Source organism: Mesocricetus auratus, unplaced genomic scaffold, assembly GCF_017639785.1.
Source record: "Mesocricetus auratus isolate SY011 unplaced genomic scaffold, BCM_Maur_2.0 Super-Scaffold_100041, whole genome shotgun sequence".
Classification (NCBI taxonomy): domain Eukaryota; kingdom Metazoa; phylum Chordata; class Mammalia; order Rodentia; family Cricetidae; genus Mesocricetus; species Mesocricetus auratus.
In genome coordinates this window covers 7526861-7545611 of record NW_024429218.1, presented here as the reverse complement: position 1 = coordinate 7545611, position 18751 = coordinate 7526861, and the positions used below count along the sequence as shown (strand labels likewise).

The following is an 18751-nucleotide window of genomic DNA, read 5'->3' as shown; positions in this document are numbered from 1 at the left end:
CCCCAAATAGCCACTGTTAGGGATATATTGGCATACTGTATTGACATATAAACTGATTTTCTTCAGTAAATCTATAGAAGATGACTGGTTATTATGCCATATTAGTTAGAGAGCCAGAAAGATCAATGCACTCCGTCGTGCTGCTTTTCTGAAGATCTGTGTTGATTCTAACAGTGGAGTAGCACTTCCTGGTCGTATTTAGCTTCTTGTGGTAAGAACTGGGCTGTCTTGTTCCCCGTTACCTTCACCGCCATGTTTAAAAAGTAAGTGTGGGGTGTGTGTGTGTGTGTGGCTAAATTTTATTTTTGTTTGTTTATTCATTGATCTTTTTCAAGACAGGGTTTCTCTGTGTACCCCCTGGCTGTCCTGGAACTCACTCTGTCGACCAGGCTGGCCTCGAACTCAGAGCTCCACCTCCCTCTGCCTCCCAAGTGCTGGGATTAAAGGTGTGCACCACCAACACCCGGTTTCAGTTTTATTTTTTATTGTATGTATTTGGATGTTCTGCCTGCCAGCATGTACATATGTGCATCATGTGTGTGCGGTACCGGCAGAGGTCAGGAGAGGGTATCGGATGCCACGGAACTGGAATTGCAGACAGGTTTTTTTTTATAGGGGGGGTGGTATTTTTTAATGTGTGTGTGTATGACTGTGCACCGCGTGAGTGCCTGGTGCCTGAGGAGGCCAGAAGAAGGTGTCGTTGGGTCCCCCAGGAGTAGAGTTACAGACAGTTGTGAGCTGCCATATGGGTGCTGTGTATCAAACCAGAGTCCTGTAGAAGAGCAGCCAGTGGTCTTAACCAGGGGGGTCATCTCTCCAGCCTCTCTGCCACCAATTCTGTATCCTGTTGTTTACAATCATACCTCCTAACAGATCCCTTGCTTGGGCCTGTCCCTAGGCCCTGTGCTTCAGTTTCAAAGGCTGAATATGCACTGTTCTTTGCTCAAACACTGGCTCATACCTTGGGATGCTTTTCTGCTGTTTTGAGTTTCAAGCCAGATGTGGGAAGAAATAGACTGTGTCCAGACAGCAAAGTCTCCTGGTCCCTGTGAAAATAACTCATTTTCCCCTGAAAACAAAAGGAAGGGGGAAAAATCTGACCTATGTTCTGGTTCCAGGAACCTCTCAAAATATCATTACTGTGTTATTTCCGCTGCCCCAGGTGACCACTGCTATTATTGAACACTCAGAATGCTGGCAGCCTGTCCTGTTTTTAAATTCTAGCGCACTAAACTGTGTGTGGCTCCCATGGAGGCTTTTCTTTAGTGGATTTGAGGATAGAAACTGGTTTCTTTTGTTTTTCTTGGAAATGTGCAGACTGACTTTTTTTGTTTGGGCGCACCAAGGTGGAAGCTGTTAAATTTGCTAAACAAGCACTGGGAAGTCCAGCCAGGGCTGCTGCAGGAAGCTCACTGACATCTAGCAAAACCTCTGGGCTAATTTTAGGGCGTGAGCTTAGAAAGCTGCCCGAATTGCTTTTCTCAAAGCATCCAGATCATAGTAGTTGAGTTTTAAAAATGCAATTGTCAGTTTGATATTCTTCCCTTTAATAAGATAGACACACTGACATTTAACAACAACAACAAAAAATGTACACGGACCAAGGATGTAGCTCAGTTAGTATACTGTTTGCTTAGCATGTACAAAGCTCTGCGTTTGGCCCTCCACACAACATAAACCCGGCATGATGGCACATGCCTGTACACGCCAGCTTCTGAGAGGTGGAGCAGGAAGATCAGGAGTCCACGGTCATTCTTGGCTACACAGACATAGAAGACCATTTCTCAGATGGAAAGGACGGAGTGTGTGTGCGCGTGCGTGCGTGCGTGCGTGCGTGCGTGCGTGTGTGTGTGTGTGTGTGTGTGTGTGTGTGTGGAGTACTTCCTTTTCCATAAAGCAGTATTAATCAAGAACTTCCAGCCAGGCTTTGGTGGCACATGCCTTTAGCCCCAGCACTCGGGAGGCAGTGGCAGGTGGATCTCTGTGAGTTCCAGGACAGCCAGTACAGTTTCACAGAGAAACCGTCTCGAAAAACCAAAAAGAAAAAAGAGCTTCTGAGTTTCTTTTTACTGTCTGGAGAGATGGCTCAGTGTTTAAGAGCACTGGTGGCTCTTCAGAGGACCCAGGTTCAATCCCCAGCACCCACATGGTGGCCCACAACTGTCACTCCAGTTCTGGGGATCTGACACCCTCTTCTGACTTCTGCAGGCACCAGGCAGGCGAGTGGTGCACAGACATAATATAAGCAAACACCCTTACAACATAAAGTAATCAGTAAACATTCTTCAATTTTTTTTTTTTTTTTGAGACAGGCCTGAAACTCAGATTCTCCTGCCTCTGCCTCCTGGTTACTGGAACTTAAGGTGTGTACCCCCACACCCAGCTCTTTTTTTTTTTTAACCGTTTGTATGAAAGCATTATCTATTATTACTACTGTGTAGGCATAAATAAATCATCAATGCATTGCTTCAAGCCTTTGTATGTGCTCATCTGCACACCTTTTAAACGTAAGTGTTCTATAAAGTTCTAGATCAGATTAAGAATTTCAGCATTCACACTCCATCCAGAGAATCCTTTTTCCTGGAGATATCCCCACCTGAAGTAAATTTGGGATACTTTTAACTTATGTTAATTCATTCGTTTTGTATGTTTTGAATGCCGTATAAGCAGAGTCCTTCAGTCTGGCTTCTCTCCTCCAACCTTAAGTCCCTAGGAGTCACCATGTTGAATGTGTGGCGGTTTTTCCCATGCAGGCTTCTATCTTTCCAGACAGCATGGATCTGTCTGGATGTTGGTAGGTGGGCATCTTGATTGTTCTACAAACAAAAGGTGTGAACATTCTTATGTGTCTTTTTAAAACAAAAAGATCCTTTTTTATTATTTTTAAGTGTGTGTGTGTGTGTGTGTGTGTGTGTACAGGTGCCCAGGGAGGCCAGAAGAGCATCTTGAAGCTAGGGTTCCTGCCAGATAGTTGGGAACTGCCTAGCGTGTATGTAAAAAACCAAACCTAGGGCTGGAGAGATGGCTCAGTGGTTAGGAGCACTGGCTGCTCTTCCGAAGGACCCAGGTTCAATTCCCAGCACCCATATGGCAGCTCTCCAGTTCCAGGCGATCTGACACCCTCACGCAGACAAATGTGCACATAAAATAAAAAGAAGAAAAAGCAAACAAACAAACCCAGCTCCTCTGTAAGACAGTTATGTGGTGCGTGTCTATTGCTAGACATTAGCTCTTAGTTCTTTTGGGCCCATGCCACATCATAGGACATTTGCAATTTAGCATTTGTAGAGTTCGTAGCTCTGTCTTCAAAGTCATTGTACTAACTGCTTTCCTACCAGAAGTGTGTGACACATTGTTAGCTCATATTGTTAGCAACATTTGATAATAGTCAGTGGCTGGTCTTGGCCTTCCCAGTGACTGTGCAGTGGTACCTTCATGATTTAGTTTGCATTTCCTGGAGAAGCAGTTAAACCAGAAAGTGTATTTCTTCTCTTTGAAACTCCTGCACAGTTTCAGTTGTGGTTCAGTGGGCACCCTGTGGCAGGGCCCAGGCGTGTGGATTTCTGGACCACCCCACAGTTTATTTCCATGACATCAGCCCTCAGGTAAGCATGATGGCATTTGTCAGCACCCCCTAAGGATTAAAAGGCTCCAGGAAGGAATTTGAAACGTGTGAGGGATAGAGGCTTGGAAAGTTAAGAGGCACTTTGTACATGAAACACAAGTTACATGCTACACAAGTTGTGACGTGAAGACGCTCAGGGTCCCACTTGGCTGGTTAAGCTGTGGAGGCTGCAGTTGGCTCCCCTGACAGCGGCTGCTACCGCAGAATCTCTCGCATCAATTTATCAGGTCGACCTTTTTAAATTGAAACACAGTCACTGTTTGCATGGAGATCGTAGGATAACCTGTAGGAGTCATGCCCTTCTGCTATGTGGATCCTAGGGACAGACCTAAGGTCATCCAGATTGGCAGCAAGTGCCTCTACCTGTTGAGCCGTCTCCCGGGGACAGTAAAATTTTATTATCATATATTATATATAATAATAGGTTTGATATGATATTTTCATTCATGTGCATAGTGTATTTTGGTCATATTCACTACCATATAAGACATCTTTTCTCTCTTGTCCCCCCCTCCATTCCTGTCAATCCCCTATATTTATCTTTTGACACAAAGCATGATGGTCCTAAATAGTATAGACCAATACATAGGGTGAGGGGGTCATATGAGCCAGTTTCTGCTTTGTGGGTCTAATCAAATCATAACTTCCCCGCTGCACTGAAGACCTGCTTGCTGGAAGGCCTCGCCTGAGCAGTCCCTATTAACTTTCTTAGTAAATTTCAATTAGGAGTTTGTTCCAGTCATTTATCAGGCCTTTAATGGATGCTAATTATACTCTTGGTGCATTCTGAGTTAAGAAATGGGAAGTGATTTTACATGTGCATGCAAACTTTGAACCAGTGTTTGTATTTTAGGAGATACTCAGAGAGAGTAAATAGTCAGAAATTCAAACAAGGCAGAGAGCAGAGTGGGCTAAAGCATGGGGCTTGTAACCCAGCAGAGGCTGAGTTCACACAGGCCTGTAGGGTCAAACAGGAGTCTTCTGAGGACCAGTTGTTAACTCTAGCAGAAATCTTAAATGCTATTTAGGCACAGCTCAGAATGTTTAAATTGGCATCATTTATTTGTGTGAGGGTGTTTATTTGTATGTTTGTGCCTGTGTGTCTGTGTGCCCGTGCCCGTGCCCGTGTGTGTGTGTGTGTGTGTGTGTGTGTGTGTGTGTGTGTGTGTGTGTGTGTGTGTGTGTGTGTTGCCACAGAACAGAAGGTCAGAGAACAATATGCACTTCTCTCTACCATGTAGTTCTGGAGACTGAAGTCAGATCATCAGGTTACATTCAATCAGAGTTGATGGAACATTCGCCCCTTTAACACTTTTTAACGTGTTTTGCGTATTTTATCTTTTAACACCTGACTCTCCCTCAGCTTTCCCCTCTCTGTTTATTTGCATCTGGGTATTTGACTTTTCCTTGACTGTAGATGGCCTTGTGTTTCTAACCAGAGTAACTGATCATAGTCTGTCAGGCCCCTTAAAATTATGCTTTGTCATATCAGAAACTACAGAGAGCTTCTTACTTTGTTTTGTTTTGTTGGTTTTTCGAGACAGGGTTTCTATGTGTAGCCCTGGATGTCCTGGAACTCACTCTGTAGGCCGGGCTGTCCTCAGACTCACAGAGCTCTGCCTGTCTGTGCCCCCCCCCCCCCAGTGCTGGGATTAAAGGCGTGCGCCACCAAGCCCAGCTCGATGTACAACTTATTTTCCAGTTATACCCTTCTGCGCAACTTTCGTTTATCATTTTGGAACATGGCTAAGGGATTTGGGGATTGCTTCTTTACTTGGTGTCTTTTTCTGAGAACTCTGCAGACTGACTGGTGTGGGTGCGGGCAGGGGTTCTGATGCTAGCCCCTGAATTGGACAGGTGGTCCCCAAGCCTAGTGAGACGTAGAAAGGAAAGAATGGGCAATAGCCTGGAGAGCAGACCCAGGAACACGCAGCGGCATTTCAGTCTGCAAGGCCATCGGTGAGTCTCCTTGCAAGGTTGGCTTGCCCTAAGAAACGCTTCCTCAGCGTGGAGGCCAGGGGGATCAAAAACAACAGAAAACAGCAACAAACCTGTCCCTGGGGCTGCAGAGATGGCTCAGTGGTTAAGAGTATTGACTGTTGTTGCAGAAGACCCAAGTTCCATTCCCAGCTCCTACGTGGTAGCCCACGGCCACCTGTAACTGCAGTTCCAGGGCATCCAGTGCCCTCTTCCGACCTCCCAGGGCACCAAGCATGCACAGTGCACAGACATGCGCACAGGCAGGAGACCTATGCACACTAAATGAAATTAACTTTAAGAAATGTGTCCTGCTGGGGTCTTAGAACACTTTATTTAATGTAAATGGTTTCAAGACTACATATGTTTCGGGGTTACATTATTGTGGCCTCACGGGGAGTGGATGTGGGCATATGTGTATTCGTGTGTGCACGCATGCCTCTGTCCGTTTTGAGTCTCTCGCCGTGTCTGGAGGGTTAGACTAGGTGGCCAGTGAGCTCTTGGGATCTGCTTGGCTTCCACACCTGTGGTTTGGGGGTCTCGGCGCGGGCCCTCCTGCTTGCATGGCAGGTACTTACCAACTGAGCATCTCCTCAGCCCCAACCGTTTCTTCCTCAGCGTTCTGGACTAAAGGAAAGAAAGGGTCTCCTTCAGACGTCTTTGACAAGAATCAACTGGCGTATAAATGTTGCTATTTGGACAGTGTGTGTTGCTTTGTTCTGAGGTCCCATCCTGTTCTTTTGCCCAGACTGGCCTTGAACTCCTGAGTGTGAGCGGTATTCCCCCTCAGAACAGCTGGCATTGCACAGGTGGACCACCGCCTGTGGCCTCGGGTAGCACTTGTTTTAACTGCCACTGTCTTCGTTTATTCTGTCCCCTAACTTTCCAACTAACTTAGTCCAATAACAACAATCGACTCTTAAACTGTGCTGGACTGAAAATTAAACTTCATTGCAGATCCTGTGAAGCCCCTCGGCAACTCCTCACAGGCGCCCGTTGATTCGCCTTTCGCTGGGAACACAGCGCCAGCCTCCACCCAGCTGGAAGCCTCTCCAGTCACACTACCTCCCTCTTACCAGCTCATCAGCCTCCCGCCACACCCAGACACTCTAGGCCTCCAGGATGACCCACAAGACTATCTCTTGCTGATCAACTGTCAAAGCAAGAAGCCAGAACCCACCAGGTACGTGATACATGCCATCACATATGTGTGGTTGCGAATGCGTGTGAGTGGGTGCGTGCACGTGCGCATATGTGCACATGTATGTGTGTGTGTGTGCATTGGAAAGTCTTTAGGCTTTTTTAAACATTGAAACTTACGTGGCACCATCTCAATACAAACACTGCAGGTTTGTATTACAGGCTTATAACAATCCTTTGTCAGTGATTTCTGTTATCTGGGAGGTCTTTTGTTGATGAAGCACAGTTTGTGCCATCGTGGCCATCATGGCTGAACCTACAAGACTCTTTGGAAAGAGTCGCAGTCTCTGTTACAGACTCACGGGTGTTACTTGCTTAACAGATGTCACTGTCCTATAAATGGTGACCTTGCTCCATTTCTTATGTGATTATAAACCAGCCAAGGGTCATCTTTTGTTTCTGAAGAAGGCGAGGAGTACCTACTACTAGAAGATTTTGAAAGCAAAACGATCCCATTGCAGTGAGTGTGCTGTAGTTTTGGATCTGTGTGAGAAACTAATAACACAGGTAAAATCCCAGTATGGCAAATCCTAGAGGCTAGGCAGACTTGGGGGAGCAGTGACATTTCATGACACTCTGTGACCCTTTCAGACCTCCTCAGCCATGAAGCAGTGCTGGCCTCCAAGTTATGACTTTACAGGTTTTTAAATAGAAATCTATGAGGATCCAAAAGGCCTTTTGCCATTGCTTGGTACAGGGCCATCACCCCCTACACACACACACACACCCCTACCTGTCCTGTACTAAGCCCAACACACACACACACACACACACACACACACACACACACACACACACACACTCTGTCCTGTACTAAGCCCAAAGATATTTTAAGTCACACACACACACACACACACACACACACACACACACACACACACACACACACACACACACACCTGTCCTGTACTAAGCCCAAAGCTATTTTAAATCGATCATCCTTGGCTTTTGGTATTGAGAAGTTGGAAGGCACAAAGTGGCAAAGGAGATGGGAGAATTTTAGTATTTGAAGAAGCAACAGGAAAATGCAGATTGGTAAACAGGCCAGTGTCTGCCACTGACAGCCCATGACCATCGGGGACAGCTCTGCTGGCCAGTGTATTTGCTCACACTACAAAAGTGGCAGTGACCTGCATCCTACACAGGATGTTTATAAAGCAAGGTGTTGAGGAATTTAAGCTTTACTGTTTTTAATTAAAAATAAAGCTTCCCAGTGTTGAAAAGGTGACTGTCGGTTAGAATACGATTACAGAGAATGTTCGCTCAAAAAAAAATATGTAGAACTTGCTGGGCTTAGTGGTGCACGCCTTTAATCCCAGCACTCGGGAGGCAGAGGCAGGCGGATCTCTGAGTTCAAGGCCAGCCTGGTCTACAGTGTGAGTTCCAGGATAGCCAGAGCTACACAGAGAAACACTGTCTTGAAAAAAACAAAACAAAACAAAAATGTAGAACTTAAAACCCCCAGAAATGGTTTCTGTGATCCATTCCCTGGGAATAGTAGAAGGAGCTGGGAACATTCCACAGATGGTTTTGCCTGTTATAATGGAATTTTACCTGTAAGAGCAAGAAAATTGTGTAAGTCCACACTAGTTAATACCGTCAAATTCTAACTCGACTGTGCTTGTTTGCTGTGAATCTAGAAGATTGTACACTTGTGAACTTGGCCCTGTGCAACTAACTGAGACTTTACTTGCCGGAGACTCACCGTAACTTTCTGGTGGCGTGTTGCTTTTGAGAAACCAACTGATCAGTGCCAGTGTTGAGTATTTTTTTCTTTTTATGACAGTGCCTTTCATTAATTCCACTGATACATCATTGCTGCTGCAGGAGAAATTGTCCTAGAAGTTACTGTGTCAGATACTTCGCTGACGTGGCAGTTGAATAACAATTTTTGTGAAGTAGCCACCCCATGCCCACTATTACACTAGGTGCTGTGAAGATACAAACTGATTCCATGGGACACATTCCCCTGAGATGCAGTCACCCTGGGAACTCTTAAGTAACCCTCTGAAGAAGCCAGAGTCTATGAGCATGAAGTACTTACACAGTCAGACATAGGTGGCAATTGACTCACACACTCTTTTTATCTGCTAGGATTCAGCACATACGCACTCTCCTCCAGGAAGCCTGTCTCCAGGCTCTGGGATCGAAATGCCCCTGTGGGTTGGTGGGGTTGGATTGTTGTCTTTTAACCTGTGTTCAATTATAGTTGTATGTATGTGGGGGAGGGGAGTCGCCCACACCAGGAGACAATTTGTAAAGGAGGTGGTTTTCTCCTTCTGTAGGTTCCAGGAACCATCCTCAGGCTTGGTGGTAAAGGCTCTTACCCACTGAGCCATCCTGCCAGCCTTCCCTGGGTTTCTGTGGCATGCTAGCTGTGCAGTGCCTACACCTCTATCTCCCTGTGGTGCGGGAAGTCACTCAGTAATTTTCCTTCCCCACCACGAGAGTGTAATCCGGCAGGAGTCAGAAGCCTTCCAACTGCTGTGGGCTCCTACATGTAAACTAAATGAAATGCATATTGTAGAGCATGCATGGTTACTTTTGAAATCCTACAAGGATAGTTTGAGTATTGCTTTTAAGACAAGAAAACCAGGGTCAGTAAGATAGCTCAATTACCACACAAGCTGGACAGCCGCAAGTTCAATTCTCAGAACCCACGTGAAGGTAGAAAGAGAGACGGGATTCTACAAAGTAGTCCAGGGCCCTACCACACGCGCTCTCTCTCTCTCTCTCTCTCTCTCTCTCTCTCTCTCTCTCTCTCTCTCTCTCTCTCTCTCTCTCTCTCTCTTCTCTATCTCTCTCTTCTCTCTCTCTCTCTCTCTTCCCCCCTCCCTCCACATAATAAATAATATTAAGTATTACTGGGAGCCTTGATGCTCTGAGCTAGTCTTTGGCCTTATAGCCCCACAACCTCTAGGAATCTGTAGGTTTTTCTCTAAGTGAATACTATAGAAACCATGTTTTGAAAATATGGGCGTTAGCTCCAGTGGGCAGATTGGAAGGGGAAGGCCTGTGCTGAGGAAGTCTGCTGTTGTTCTTGGTCTTTTGACTTTCGGCCTCTAGAGGGCCCGCCACCCAGCTCGCAAATACACCACACACGGAGGCTTATTCTTAGTTATGAATGCCCGGCGCTGGCTTGGCTTGTCTCTTGCCAGCTTTTCTTAGTCTGAATTGTCCCATCTGTCTTTCGCCTCTGGCCTTCCCCTTCTCTTCCTTCTGTGTGTCTTTTTTTTTTTAATAATTTATTTATTGTGTATACAGTATTCTGTCTGCATGTACACCTGCAGGCCAGCAAAGGGCACCAGATCTCATTACGGATGGTTGTGGGCCACCATGTGGTTGCTGGGAATTGAACTCAGGGCCTCTGGAAGAGCATTCAGTGCTCTTAGCCTCTGAGCCGTCTCTCCAGCCCCCTTCTGTGTGTCTTACTCTCACCCTTACTCTGTGCCTGGCTGGGTGGTTAGGTGACCGACTCTGACGTCTTCCTCTCCTCGTTCTCTTGCCCTCCCTTTCGCTTCTCCTTCTATTTATTCCCTCTGCCTGCCAGCCCTGCCTGTCCTTGATCCTGTCTCACTATTGGCCGTTCAACCCTGTATTAGACCACCAGATAGATGCTATAGACGGGAAAAGAACCACAGCTTCACAGAGTTAAGCAAAATGCGTCATAAGCAAAAGCTATACACCTTAAAGTAATCTTCAACCGCAGACGTCACAGAGATCTGTCTGAACTTGGAGTAGAGTGGGAACGGAGCAGGGAACAGGTAATGGGGGGGGGGTCTTGGACTCAGTGCTTGACCGGTGATAAGGGGTCGCAGGGAGTCAAGCTTTGAGGGTACTGAGGCTGGAGTCCAAGGAGTCGCTTCTGTCCTCCCAGTCAGGGAGGGCAGCTAGCTTGTCAGGGAGATGGAATTTTCCCTGGGGCAGGTGCGCAGATAAAGGGTGGCACATCATTGACTCAGAGCTTGATGAGAACTGAGCTGTCAGCATTCCCTGGAGAAGGTGAAGGTGTGAGAAAGACTGAGGAGGGCCCTCAGTCCCTGAACAGAACTTTGCAGTGGGTACCAAAGCCAGGGAGGAGGTAAGTAACGCAGTATAGTGAGCTCCTCTGCCCCAGAGTGGGAGGGGTCCCGCGACAAATGTAACACAGACCCAGCCATTACTGAGAAATATACAGGGCTGGAGAGATGGCTCAGCCGTTAAGCTCATGTCGCACTCTGCAAGAAGACCCAGGTTCTGTTCCCAGCACCCACTCAGGCAGCTCACAGGTGCCTGGGACTCCAGTGCAGGGGTTCTGGGACCTCTGTGGGCCGTGTGGGCACCTGCCTCTGTGCACATACCCAAACACATAAGCATACACGTACCCATAATTTTAAAAACAATAAAAGTAAATCTTTTGCAGATATTAACAATATATCCAAAGCAGGTTTACTCTCAAGTGAGATTTCCCCATGGTTGTTAGGACTTAGTTAACCCTGTGTCATGGATTTTGTTCCTCTTAATAGACAGAAGGGAAGATAGCAAGGAGACTGTTGTCCTCTTGGATGTCCTCTGCAGTTCCCACTTGGTTTTAGGTTTTGCAGAACAGTTTGTCAAGGCTGGTTAAAGAGCAATAAATGAACTTTGTAAACTGGACACTGGCAGGTTTTTTGTTTTTGTTTTTCATGCTCTTAGTGGAAGATGCTTTCCTTGTGTCTGAAGTTCTGTGGTGTCTGATCAGTGCTGAAGATTGTGTGTGTGTGTGTGCGTGTGTGCGTGTGTGCGTGTGTGCGTGTGCGTGTGTGTGTGTGTGTGTGTGTGTGTGTGTGTGTGTGTGTGTGTTTCCTTGGTACAACTAGGCGTGGGCAAGTACAAGAATTACCGAGAACACGTCAGGCAGTTTGGTGGCAGCGTTTTGTTGGTTTATAATTATAAGCAACTAAAGAACATTTATGCTTCTTGAATTTACGGATCACAAAACAACAATCTAACAGAAAAATATGTTTTGATTGCTGAACTGTAGGAGGTGTGTCAAAACTGTATCTGTCTGTCCTGATCGTGTTTTATTTCTGACATTCACAATTTTATTCAGAACCCACGCTGACTCTGCAAAGCCCACCTCTTCCGAGACAGACTGCAATGACAACGTCCCTTCCCATAAGACTCCCGCTTCCTCCCAGAGCAAGCATGGGGTGAATGGCTTTTTTCAGCAGCAAATGCTGTATGACTGCCCACCGTCCCGGGCTGCGTCCGTCTCTGTAGACTCCAGCCTCTATAACCTGCCCAGGAGTTATTCCCACGACGTGTTGCCAAAGGAATCTCCGTCAAGTACTGAAGCGGATGGACAGCTTTACATCTTTAATACCCCGTCTGGGACTTCGAGTGTAGAAGCCCAGATGAGACATGTGTCAATCAGTTACGACATTCCACCAACACCTGGCAACACTTACCAGATTCCACGGACATTTCCAGAAGGCACACTGGGACAGTCATCCAAGCTGGACACCATTCCTGATATCCCCCCACCTCGGCCACCAAAGCCACATCTAACTCATGACCGGTCTCCTGTGGAAACGTGTGGCGCCCCACGCACGGCCTCAGACACTGACAGCAGTTACTGTGTCCCTACGGCTGGCATGCCACCATCCAGGAGTAATACCATTTCTACCGTGGATTTGAACAAGTTGTGGAAGGGTCAGTGATGGAAAGCCCGTTTTTCTGAGGGGCTAGAGGCATGGCTCAGTGGGTCAGAACCCTTACGGCTTAAGCGTAAGGACCTAAGCTCAGGTCCCAGCACCCTCGCAGGTTTGGGCCCCTGCCAGGAGAGTGGTTCAGGAGGATCCCTTCTCGTCTCCACTCACCACGAAGGCACACAGGCAAACGAACCCACGTGCACATGTACGCATACACCACATTCATGCAGACACACACACACACACACACATGCAGGAAAACCCATTTTTCTCCATAATTGTTCTTTTCAGTATCATATGGTGTTCAAGGATATTTATCCTTTTTCTTCTATAGCCCTGCAGCTCCCACACATACAGCCATGATACCAGAGTCAGTACATCCCGGAAGGGTCTGTCTGTCTGTCTGTTTGCCTGCCTGCTCCGTTAGAAAAGATTACCTCACACCTGGAAAACTACGGTCATTGCTTCCCACCTTGTTTCCCTCCCGCCTTCTAGAACCTTCTACAGAAGCGGGCAGTTTGAACAGAAATACATCCGTCCAGCCGTGTCTCTATGTCATATCTCTTGGGTTTTCTGCCTCCTCTCCTCTGCCAGCAGCTTTTGGGGTTTTGTCTTAATAGGCAACGATGATGCTCAAACCGAACCATTCTGCTCTTCCTGGTTTTTCAGAGCACCGAGTCTCCTCTCTGTCCACCTTAGCTGACACTTGTCTTACTCCATCTCGTAGAGCCTGCAGACACAAGCTGGAAGCCTTGGGGGTGGGGAATAGGTCTGACTTACTCTCTAAAGTCTTCAATTCGTGTACAGTATGGAATACCATGTGTTGAGCGTACCGTCCCCTGTAAAGGGAAGCTTTTTCCTTGAGAGAAGGCTTCCCGCCAGCCTGGTTCCAGAGCCGAATCAGTCCCAAATAAACACACAGGAGGCTATATTCATTATGAAGCTGTTGGCCTTGCTTGTTTCTTACTGGCTAGCTCTGACTTAAGTAATTACCCCATAATTGTTAATCTAAGTATTTCTCTTACCGGAGAATAGTTCCAGGCTTCCTACCCCATGGCGTTACATCTTGACTCTCTGTGTTTCTCCTTCCCAGAGTCCTCCTAGACTCCTAGTCCCACCTATCTAGATTCCCTATTGGCCAGCAGTGCTTTATTGACAAATGCACAGGACTTCCCCAACAGTCCCCATGTCCCCTACCTTTCCTCTCCTCCCCTCATCCCTATCTTTGTTGGTTCCTTTGATCTCCTAAGAGTTCTGTTCCTACTTTCATGTTGCGCACGATTTTGTCTATCAGTATAAAATCTAGTAACCATGAAGCATGACATCTGTCTTCATGAGATTTAATTCCCTTAATGTGGTTATCTCAAGTTGCATCCATCTTCTTGCAAATGGCATGATGGTTCTCTTTGTTTTGTTTTCTTCAGGGTTTTTTTTTCCCTCTGTTTATTCATCTATTATGTGTAGGAAAGCAGAGGACAACACTCTAGAATCAGTTCTCTCCTTCGGCCGTGTGGGTCCCAGAGAACAAACTCAGGTCCTCAGGCTTGGCAGCAAGTGCCTTTATTTGCTGAGCCTCTGGCCAGCCCCAATTCATTCTTCTTTATGGCTGAAAAGAATCGCACTGTGTGTATACACAGCACACTTTCCTTACACACACACACACACACACACACGCACACACACACACCCGCTGTTGGATGCTTCGCTGAGCTGCTGTGAGTAGTGTTGCACTCAGCCCTGATGTGCACGCCTCTGATCTGCCGCTCGGAAGGACTCAGGAGTGGTGTAGCTGCTTCATGCGGTGCGTGTGTTTTTACTTGTAGTAGTGTTCTTAGGCAGCCTCCATACGGACTCCCACAATGGCTGCTCCTTCGTATTCCCCCCAGCCGTGTTTGTGAGTCCTCATCCTTGACAGCCCTTGCTAGTTGTTTTTTTGTTTGTTTGTTTGTTTGTTGTGGTCTTGGTTTGGATTTGGAGTTGGGTGTGAGCTTGTGTGTTTTTGTTTAAGGACCAACATTCTGACTAGGGTAAGGGAGAATCTCAGTGCAGTTTTAATTTGCATTTCTCTGACTGCTAGTGAGGTTCAACAGGATTTTGGTGTGTTAATGGCCATTTGCATTCCATCCTTTATGTACTGGATACTCCGTAACTAGCCCATGTATTGACTAGGTGAGCGGTTCTCAGTCTTCCTAACCTACAACCCCTGAACACAGTTCCTCATGGTGCATGACACGCCCCCAACCATAAAATTATTTTCATTGCTACTTCATAATTGTAATTTTGCTGTTGTTGCGAATCACAACATAAATATCTGTGTTTTCCAATGGTCTTCAGAACCCCCTGTGAAAGGGTTGTTTGACTCCAAAAGCGTCAAGACCCATAGGTTGAGAACTGCTGAGCTAGGTGATTTCTTTTTTTGTTTTTTGAGTTTATTCTTGGGATCAGTCCTTTGTCAGGTGTCTAGCTGGCAAAGACTTTCCCCCATTTCTGTAGGCTGTCTCTTGATTAGCTTCTCCCTGTGCTCCCGTGGCTGTACAGAAACATTTTAATTTCATGGGGCCCCATGTGCCAGGTGTTGGCTCTGTGTACTAGGTGCCCATGTCCTGCTGAGAACGTCCTTTGCCTCTGCACACACAGCAGTGTTGTCCCCTTCTTTTTCTTCCAGCAACTTCGGAGTTTTGTGTCTTACAGTAAGGTTTTTGATACACTAGGAGTTGATTTTTGCAGGATAAGCTACTGGCATCCAGGGTTACTACTCTCAGGTAGACAGCCGGTTTTCCCAGTGCTATTTGTTGAAGAGGCTATGTTTTCTCATGTGTATTTTTGGCATTGTTGTGAAAACCATCAGGAGGCTGTAGCTGCTTGGGTTTGTATCTAGGCTTTCTTAGTTCATTGGTCTGTATGTCTGTTTTTTGTGCTAGAATCATTGTTTCTCTAAGATTTTTAAAGTCTTAAAATTAAAAAAAAAATGGTTTAGGTGCGTATGCCCTAAAAACTATGTGTTTGCATTTCTGTATTTTTGTGGTAGAGTTTTCTAGTTGTTACAAAAAAAAACCCAAAGAATTAATATACAACAAAAATATTTTATCAGTATGTGTTCAGCCTTCCAGTGCCAAGCTCAGATTTTCTGCCCTTTCCTTCCCTGTCATCTTCCTCTTCCGTCTCTCCTTCCTACCCTGCCATTCTCCTCTTTCCTCCCTCCCTCCCTCCTTCCTGAAACAAGATCTCCTGTCGCCCTGAGAATGCCCTTGAGCTCTTGATTTCCTGCTTCTGCCTCCTCACTGGGGTCGTAGGTATGACCCCACCCACACACGGTCTTCTCTCCTTCCAAAGAGGCTGTACAGTGTACAGCCTAGTTATAAGTCAGGGAAATACTAGCCTCGGGTGGGTACCATTTCTTTTCTCCATCTTCAGATTAACCCTTCTCGTTGCCAGGTTTGGGCCTTCGATGGCTGGCAAGGTCAGATCATGATGTTGGTAAACATGTGGGGGTGTGTTTACTATGCCGGCTTGAGCCCCTGTTTGATGAGTGTCCTTTCAGGGTTGTGGAATGTGTGCGTGGGTGTGCATGTGTGCACGTGCTGGTGTGTGTGCACGCTGGTGTGTGTGCGTGTGTGTGGTATGCGTGAGCGTGTGTGCGTGCATGTGTGTACACATGTGTGCATGTGTGTGCGTGAAGTGGAGTAGAGCACCCTTAAGATGGCGAGATGGAAACAAAAACTGACAGCTTTTCCTCAATTCCAGATGCTAGTTCTCAGGACTGCTATGATATTCCACGGACCTTCCCGAGCGATAGATCTAGTTCCCTGGAAGGCTTCCATAACCAGTCTGTAAGTATAACTGACCGTGGCATTTTCTGAATCTTCATAACTTAGTACCCTGGGGGTCTCTGAGACCATGAAATGAAACTGACCACAGATCCCTTAGGAGCAGATGTGATAACTGTGTCTTCATGTGTGACGGTGGCTCTGTTTATTATGTGTGTTTTAGAAAATCAAAAATGTGTTGACAGTGGCAAGTGTCTCAGGTGAAGAACCGGATGAAAACTATGTCCCCATGAACCCCAACTCGCCACCACGACAACATTCCAGCAGCTTTACGGAACCAATTCAGGAACCAAACTATGTGCCAATGACCCCTGGGACATTTGATTTTTCTTCATTTGGGATGCAAGTCCCTCCTCCTGCTCATTTGGGCTTCAGGTCCAGCCCAAAGACCCCTCCCAGGAGGCCAGTTCCTGTTGCTGACTGTGAACCACCCCCAGTGGATAGGAACCTCAAGCCAGACAGAAAAGGTAAGGGGAATGACTACTAAAAGGGTAGGGGAGGGGCGCAGTGAGGGCTGCCCGAAGCCATACCTAATCATGGAACTGACTGGCGGTGATCTGAAACACTTCATACACCCGGGGACCTTAACGTAAGCACAGAAATCCTGCTGCTTGCGAATGAATATGTCGCTGCCCGGGGGGGGGGGATTTCTAAGTCTCCCCAGTGTAGAATAGTGGTTACAAACTGAATATCCAGGGTGAGGGGGGCAGCAGGCAGTCCCCCTGCGCTGACGTGACACTCTCACACATGCCAAAAGTGATGGGAAATCTAGGGTTTTATGTATATCATCCTCTTTATTGTTTTTTTTCCTTGTTGTTAATTTCTGCCAGTTATTTTGCTTTTTTGAAGAATTGCAAGCCAAACCTAACTCTAGATATGGCCTTCCCTTGCTATTTTGTGTTGTATCAAATTAGATCTAAGATTATAATGCACTTGATTGACTATGTAGCAGTAGTGACAGTGTCTGTACAATCTCTTATCCCACATCATAACTTTAAAAAAAAAGAGTTATGCAGAAGCTCCAGAATGTCTTATTCTGGACTTCCTAAGCAAGTTGGTTTTGAAGCAGCAGGGTTTACTAGGCCTGGTCCTCTTCTCCGGAGGAAACTTCTCAGCCCCTTTGGGTAATGTCTCCTCAAGTTTTAAACCCTTGGGTGCAAGCCAAGCATGGTGGCCAGTGCTTTTCATTCCTGTACATGGGAAGCAGACTAAATTCTTTGATTCAAAGCCAGCCTGGTCTACATAGATCCAGGTCAGCCAGACTGGATAAGTCTTGATAACCAACTAAAGTTAGAGTCTGTGCGGTGTGATAGGATCCTGGCTTTTTGCAGGGGGAGTTAAAGTCATTTGAAAAGCCACGTGCTATCTGTAGCTTTGTCAGGACATGTAATGTCTATGCAAACTTCTTATTAACCTGGGCTTAAATCATTAGCGTGATGTAGTTGTGGGGACCAGGGCCTGAGACTCAGACTGCTTCAGAGGAAAGGGTTTGGTTTTGTTCTTACACAGTAAGGATGTGTTCTGCTGACACTGTACGGTAGTCCGTCATCTTCACCCTGTGCGATTGTCTGTGGGGCGGGGCGTCTACCCTGCTCTCCCCTTTCTCTCTTCCTCCCCGTGTTCCCCACCTTGATTGGGTCCTGCCTTCCTCGAGCTTTGGCCTGCAGCACCTCTCTTGGCCTCAGCTCCACGCCTGGATCCTGTCTGTGCCCTCGCCCTGTCCACATCTGCTTCTGATGGCCTCCTCCATCACTGTAGGCTCCAGACTGGTTAGATACCACTCAAGTAGTCCAGGTTGTCTTTGCATCCTGGCCAGGTAGCCTGGCTGCTGCTGAGACCAGCGCACTGTTGGCCTCACCCAAAGCCTCTCTTGCCCATTCCCCCTGACCATGATCTGTGGTTGTTTTAGGGAGGGTTCAAGTGCCACAGGCTTTTTGTCCCTTTGTTTGTCTTTGTCTTTAACTCTGTTAGAAATCTCACTAATTGTTTTCTTCTTGGCATAAAGTGTAAATGAGCATGAAGATATCCATAATTGGTTCGCAGGTCACTAAAAGATCAGTACATGAATTGTAGGCACTAGGTACTGAGATCCTTTTTAAAACGTTAAACCAGCACGTTATTTTCCTGTGGTTAGTTCATGTTAGCGGTAGTCTCTGCTTGTTAACCCCTAACTAAGGAGTTGTGCTATCCGCAGGTCACTAAAAGATCAGTATACAAATTGTAGGCACCAGGTACTGAGATCCTTTTTAAAACGTTAAACCAGCACGTTATTTTCCTGTGGTTAGTTCATGTTAGCGGTAATCTCTGCTTGTTAACCCCTAACTAAGGAGTTGGGCTAACTTTAGGCTCCATATAAATGTAGGGGTGGGGTGGAGTGGGTAAGGGCCGAGGCTCTAAGTCTGACATTGCTGGCATGTCCTGTATTATTATGTGGTGTCTTAGTTCTGCTT

At 46.6% G+C, this 18751-nt stretch overlaps 1 protein-coding gene across 8 annotated transcripts in view; it reads left to right on the top strand.

Annotated features, from left to right (window-relative positions):
* Gab1 (GRB2 associated binding protein 1) overlaps positions 1 to 18751 on the top strand; it is a 110402-nt gene that overhangs the window by 77341 nt on the left and 14310 nt on the right. For all 8 annotated transcript variants that reach the window (XM_040734787.1, XM_040734791.1, XM_040734790.1 and 5 more), the window contains 4 exon segments: positions 6560 to 6785; positions 11874 to 12475; positions 16219 to 16304; positions 16465 to 16768. In XM_040734787.1, the coding sequence (XP_040590721.1) occupies positions 6560 to 6785; positions 11874 to 12475; positions 16219 to 16304; positions 16465 to 16768 (1218 nt within the window).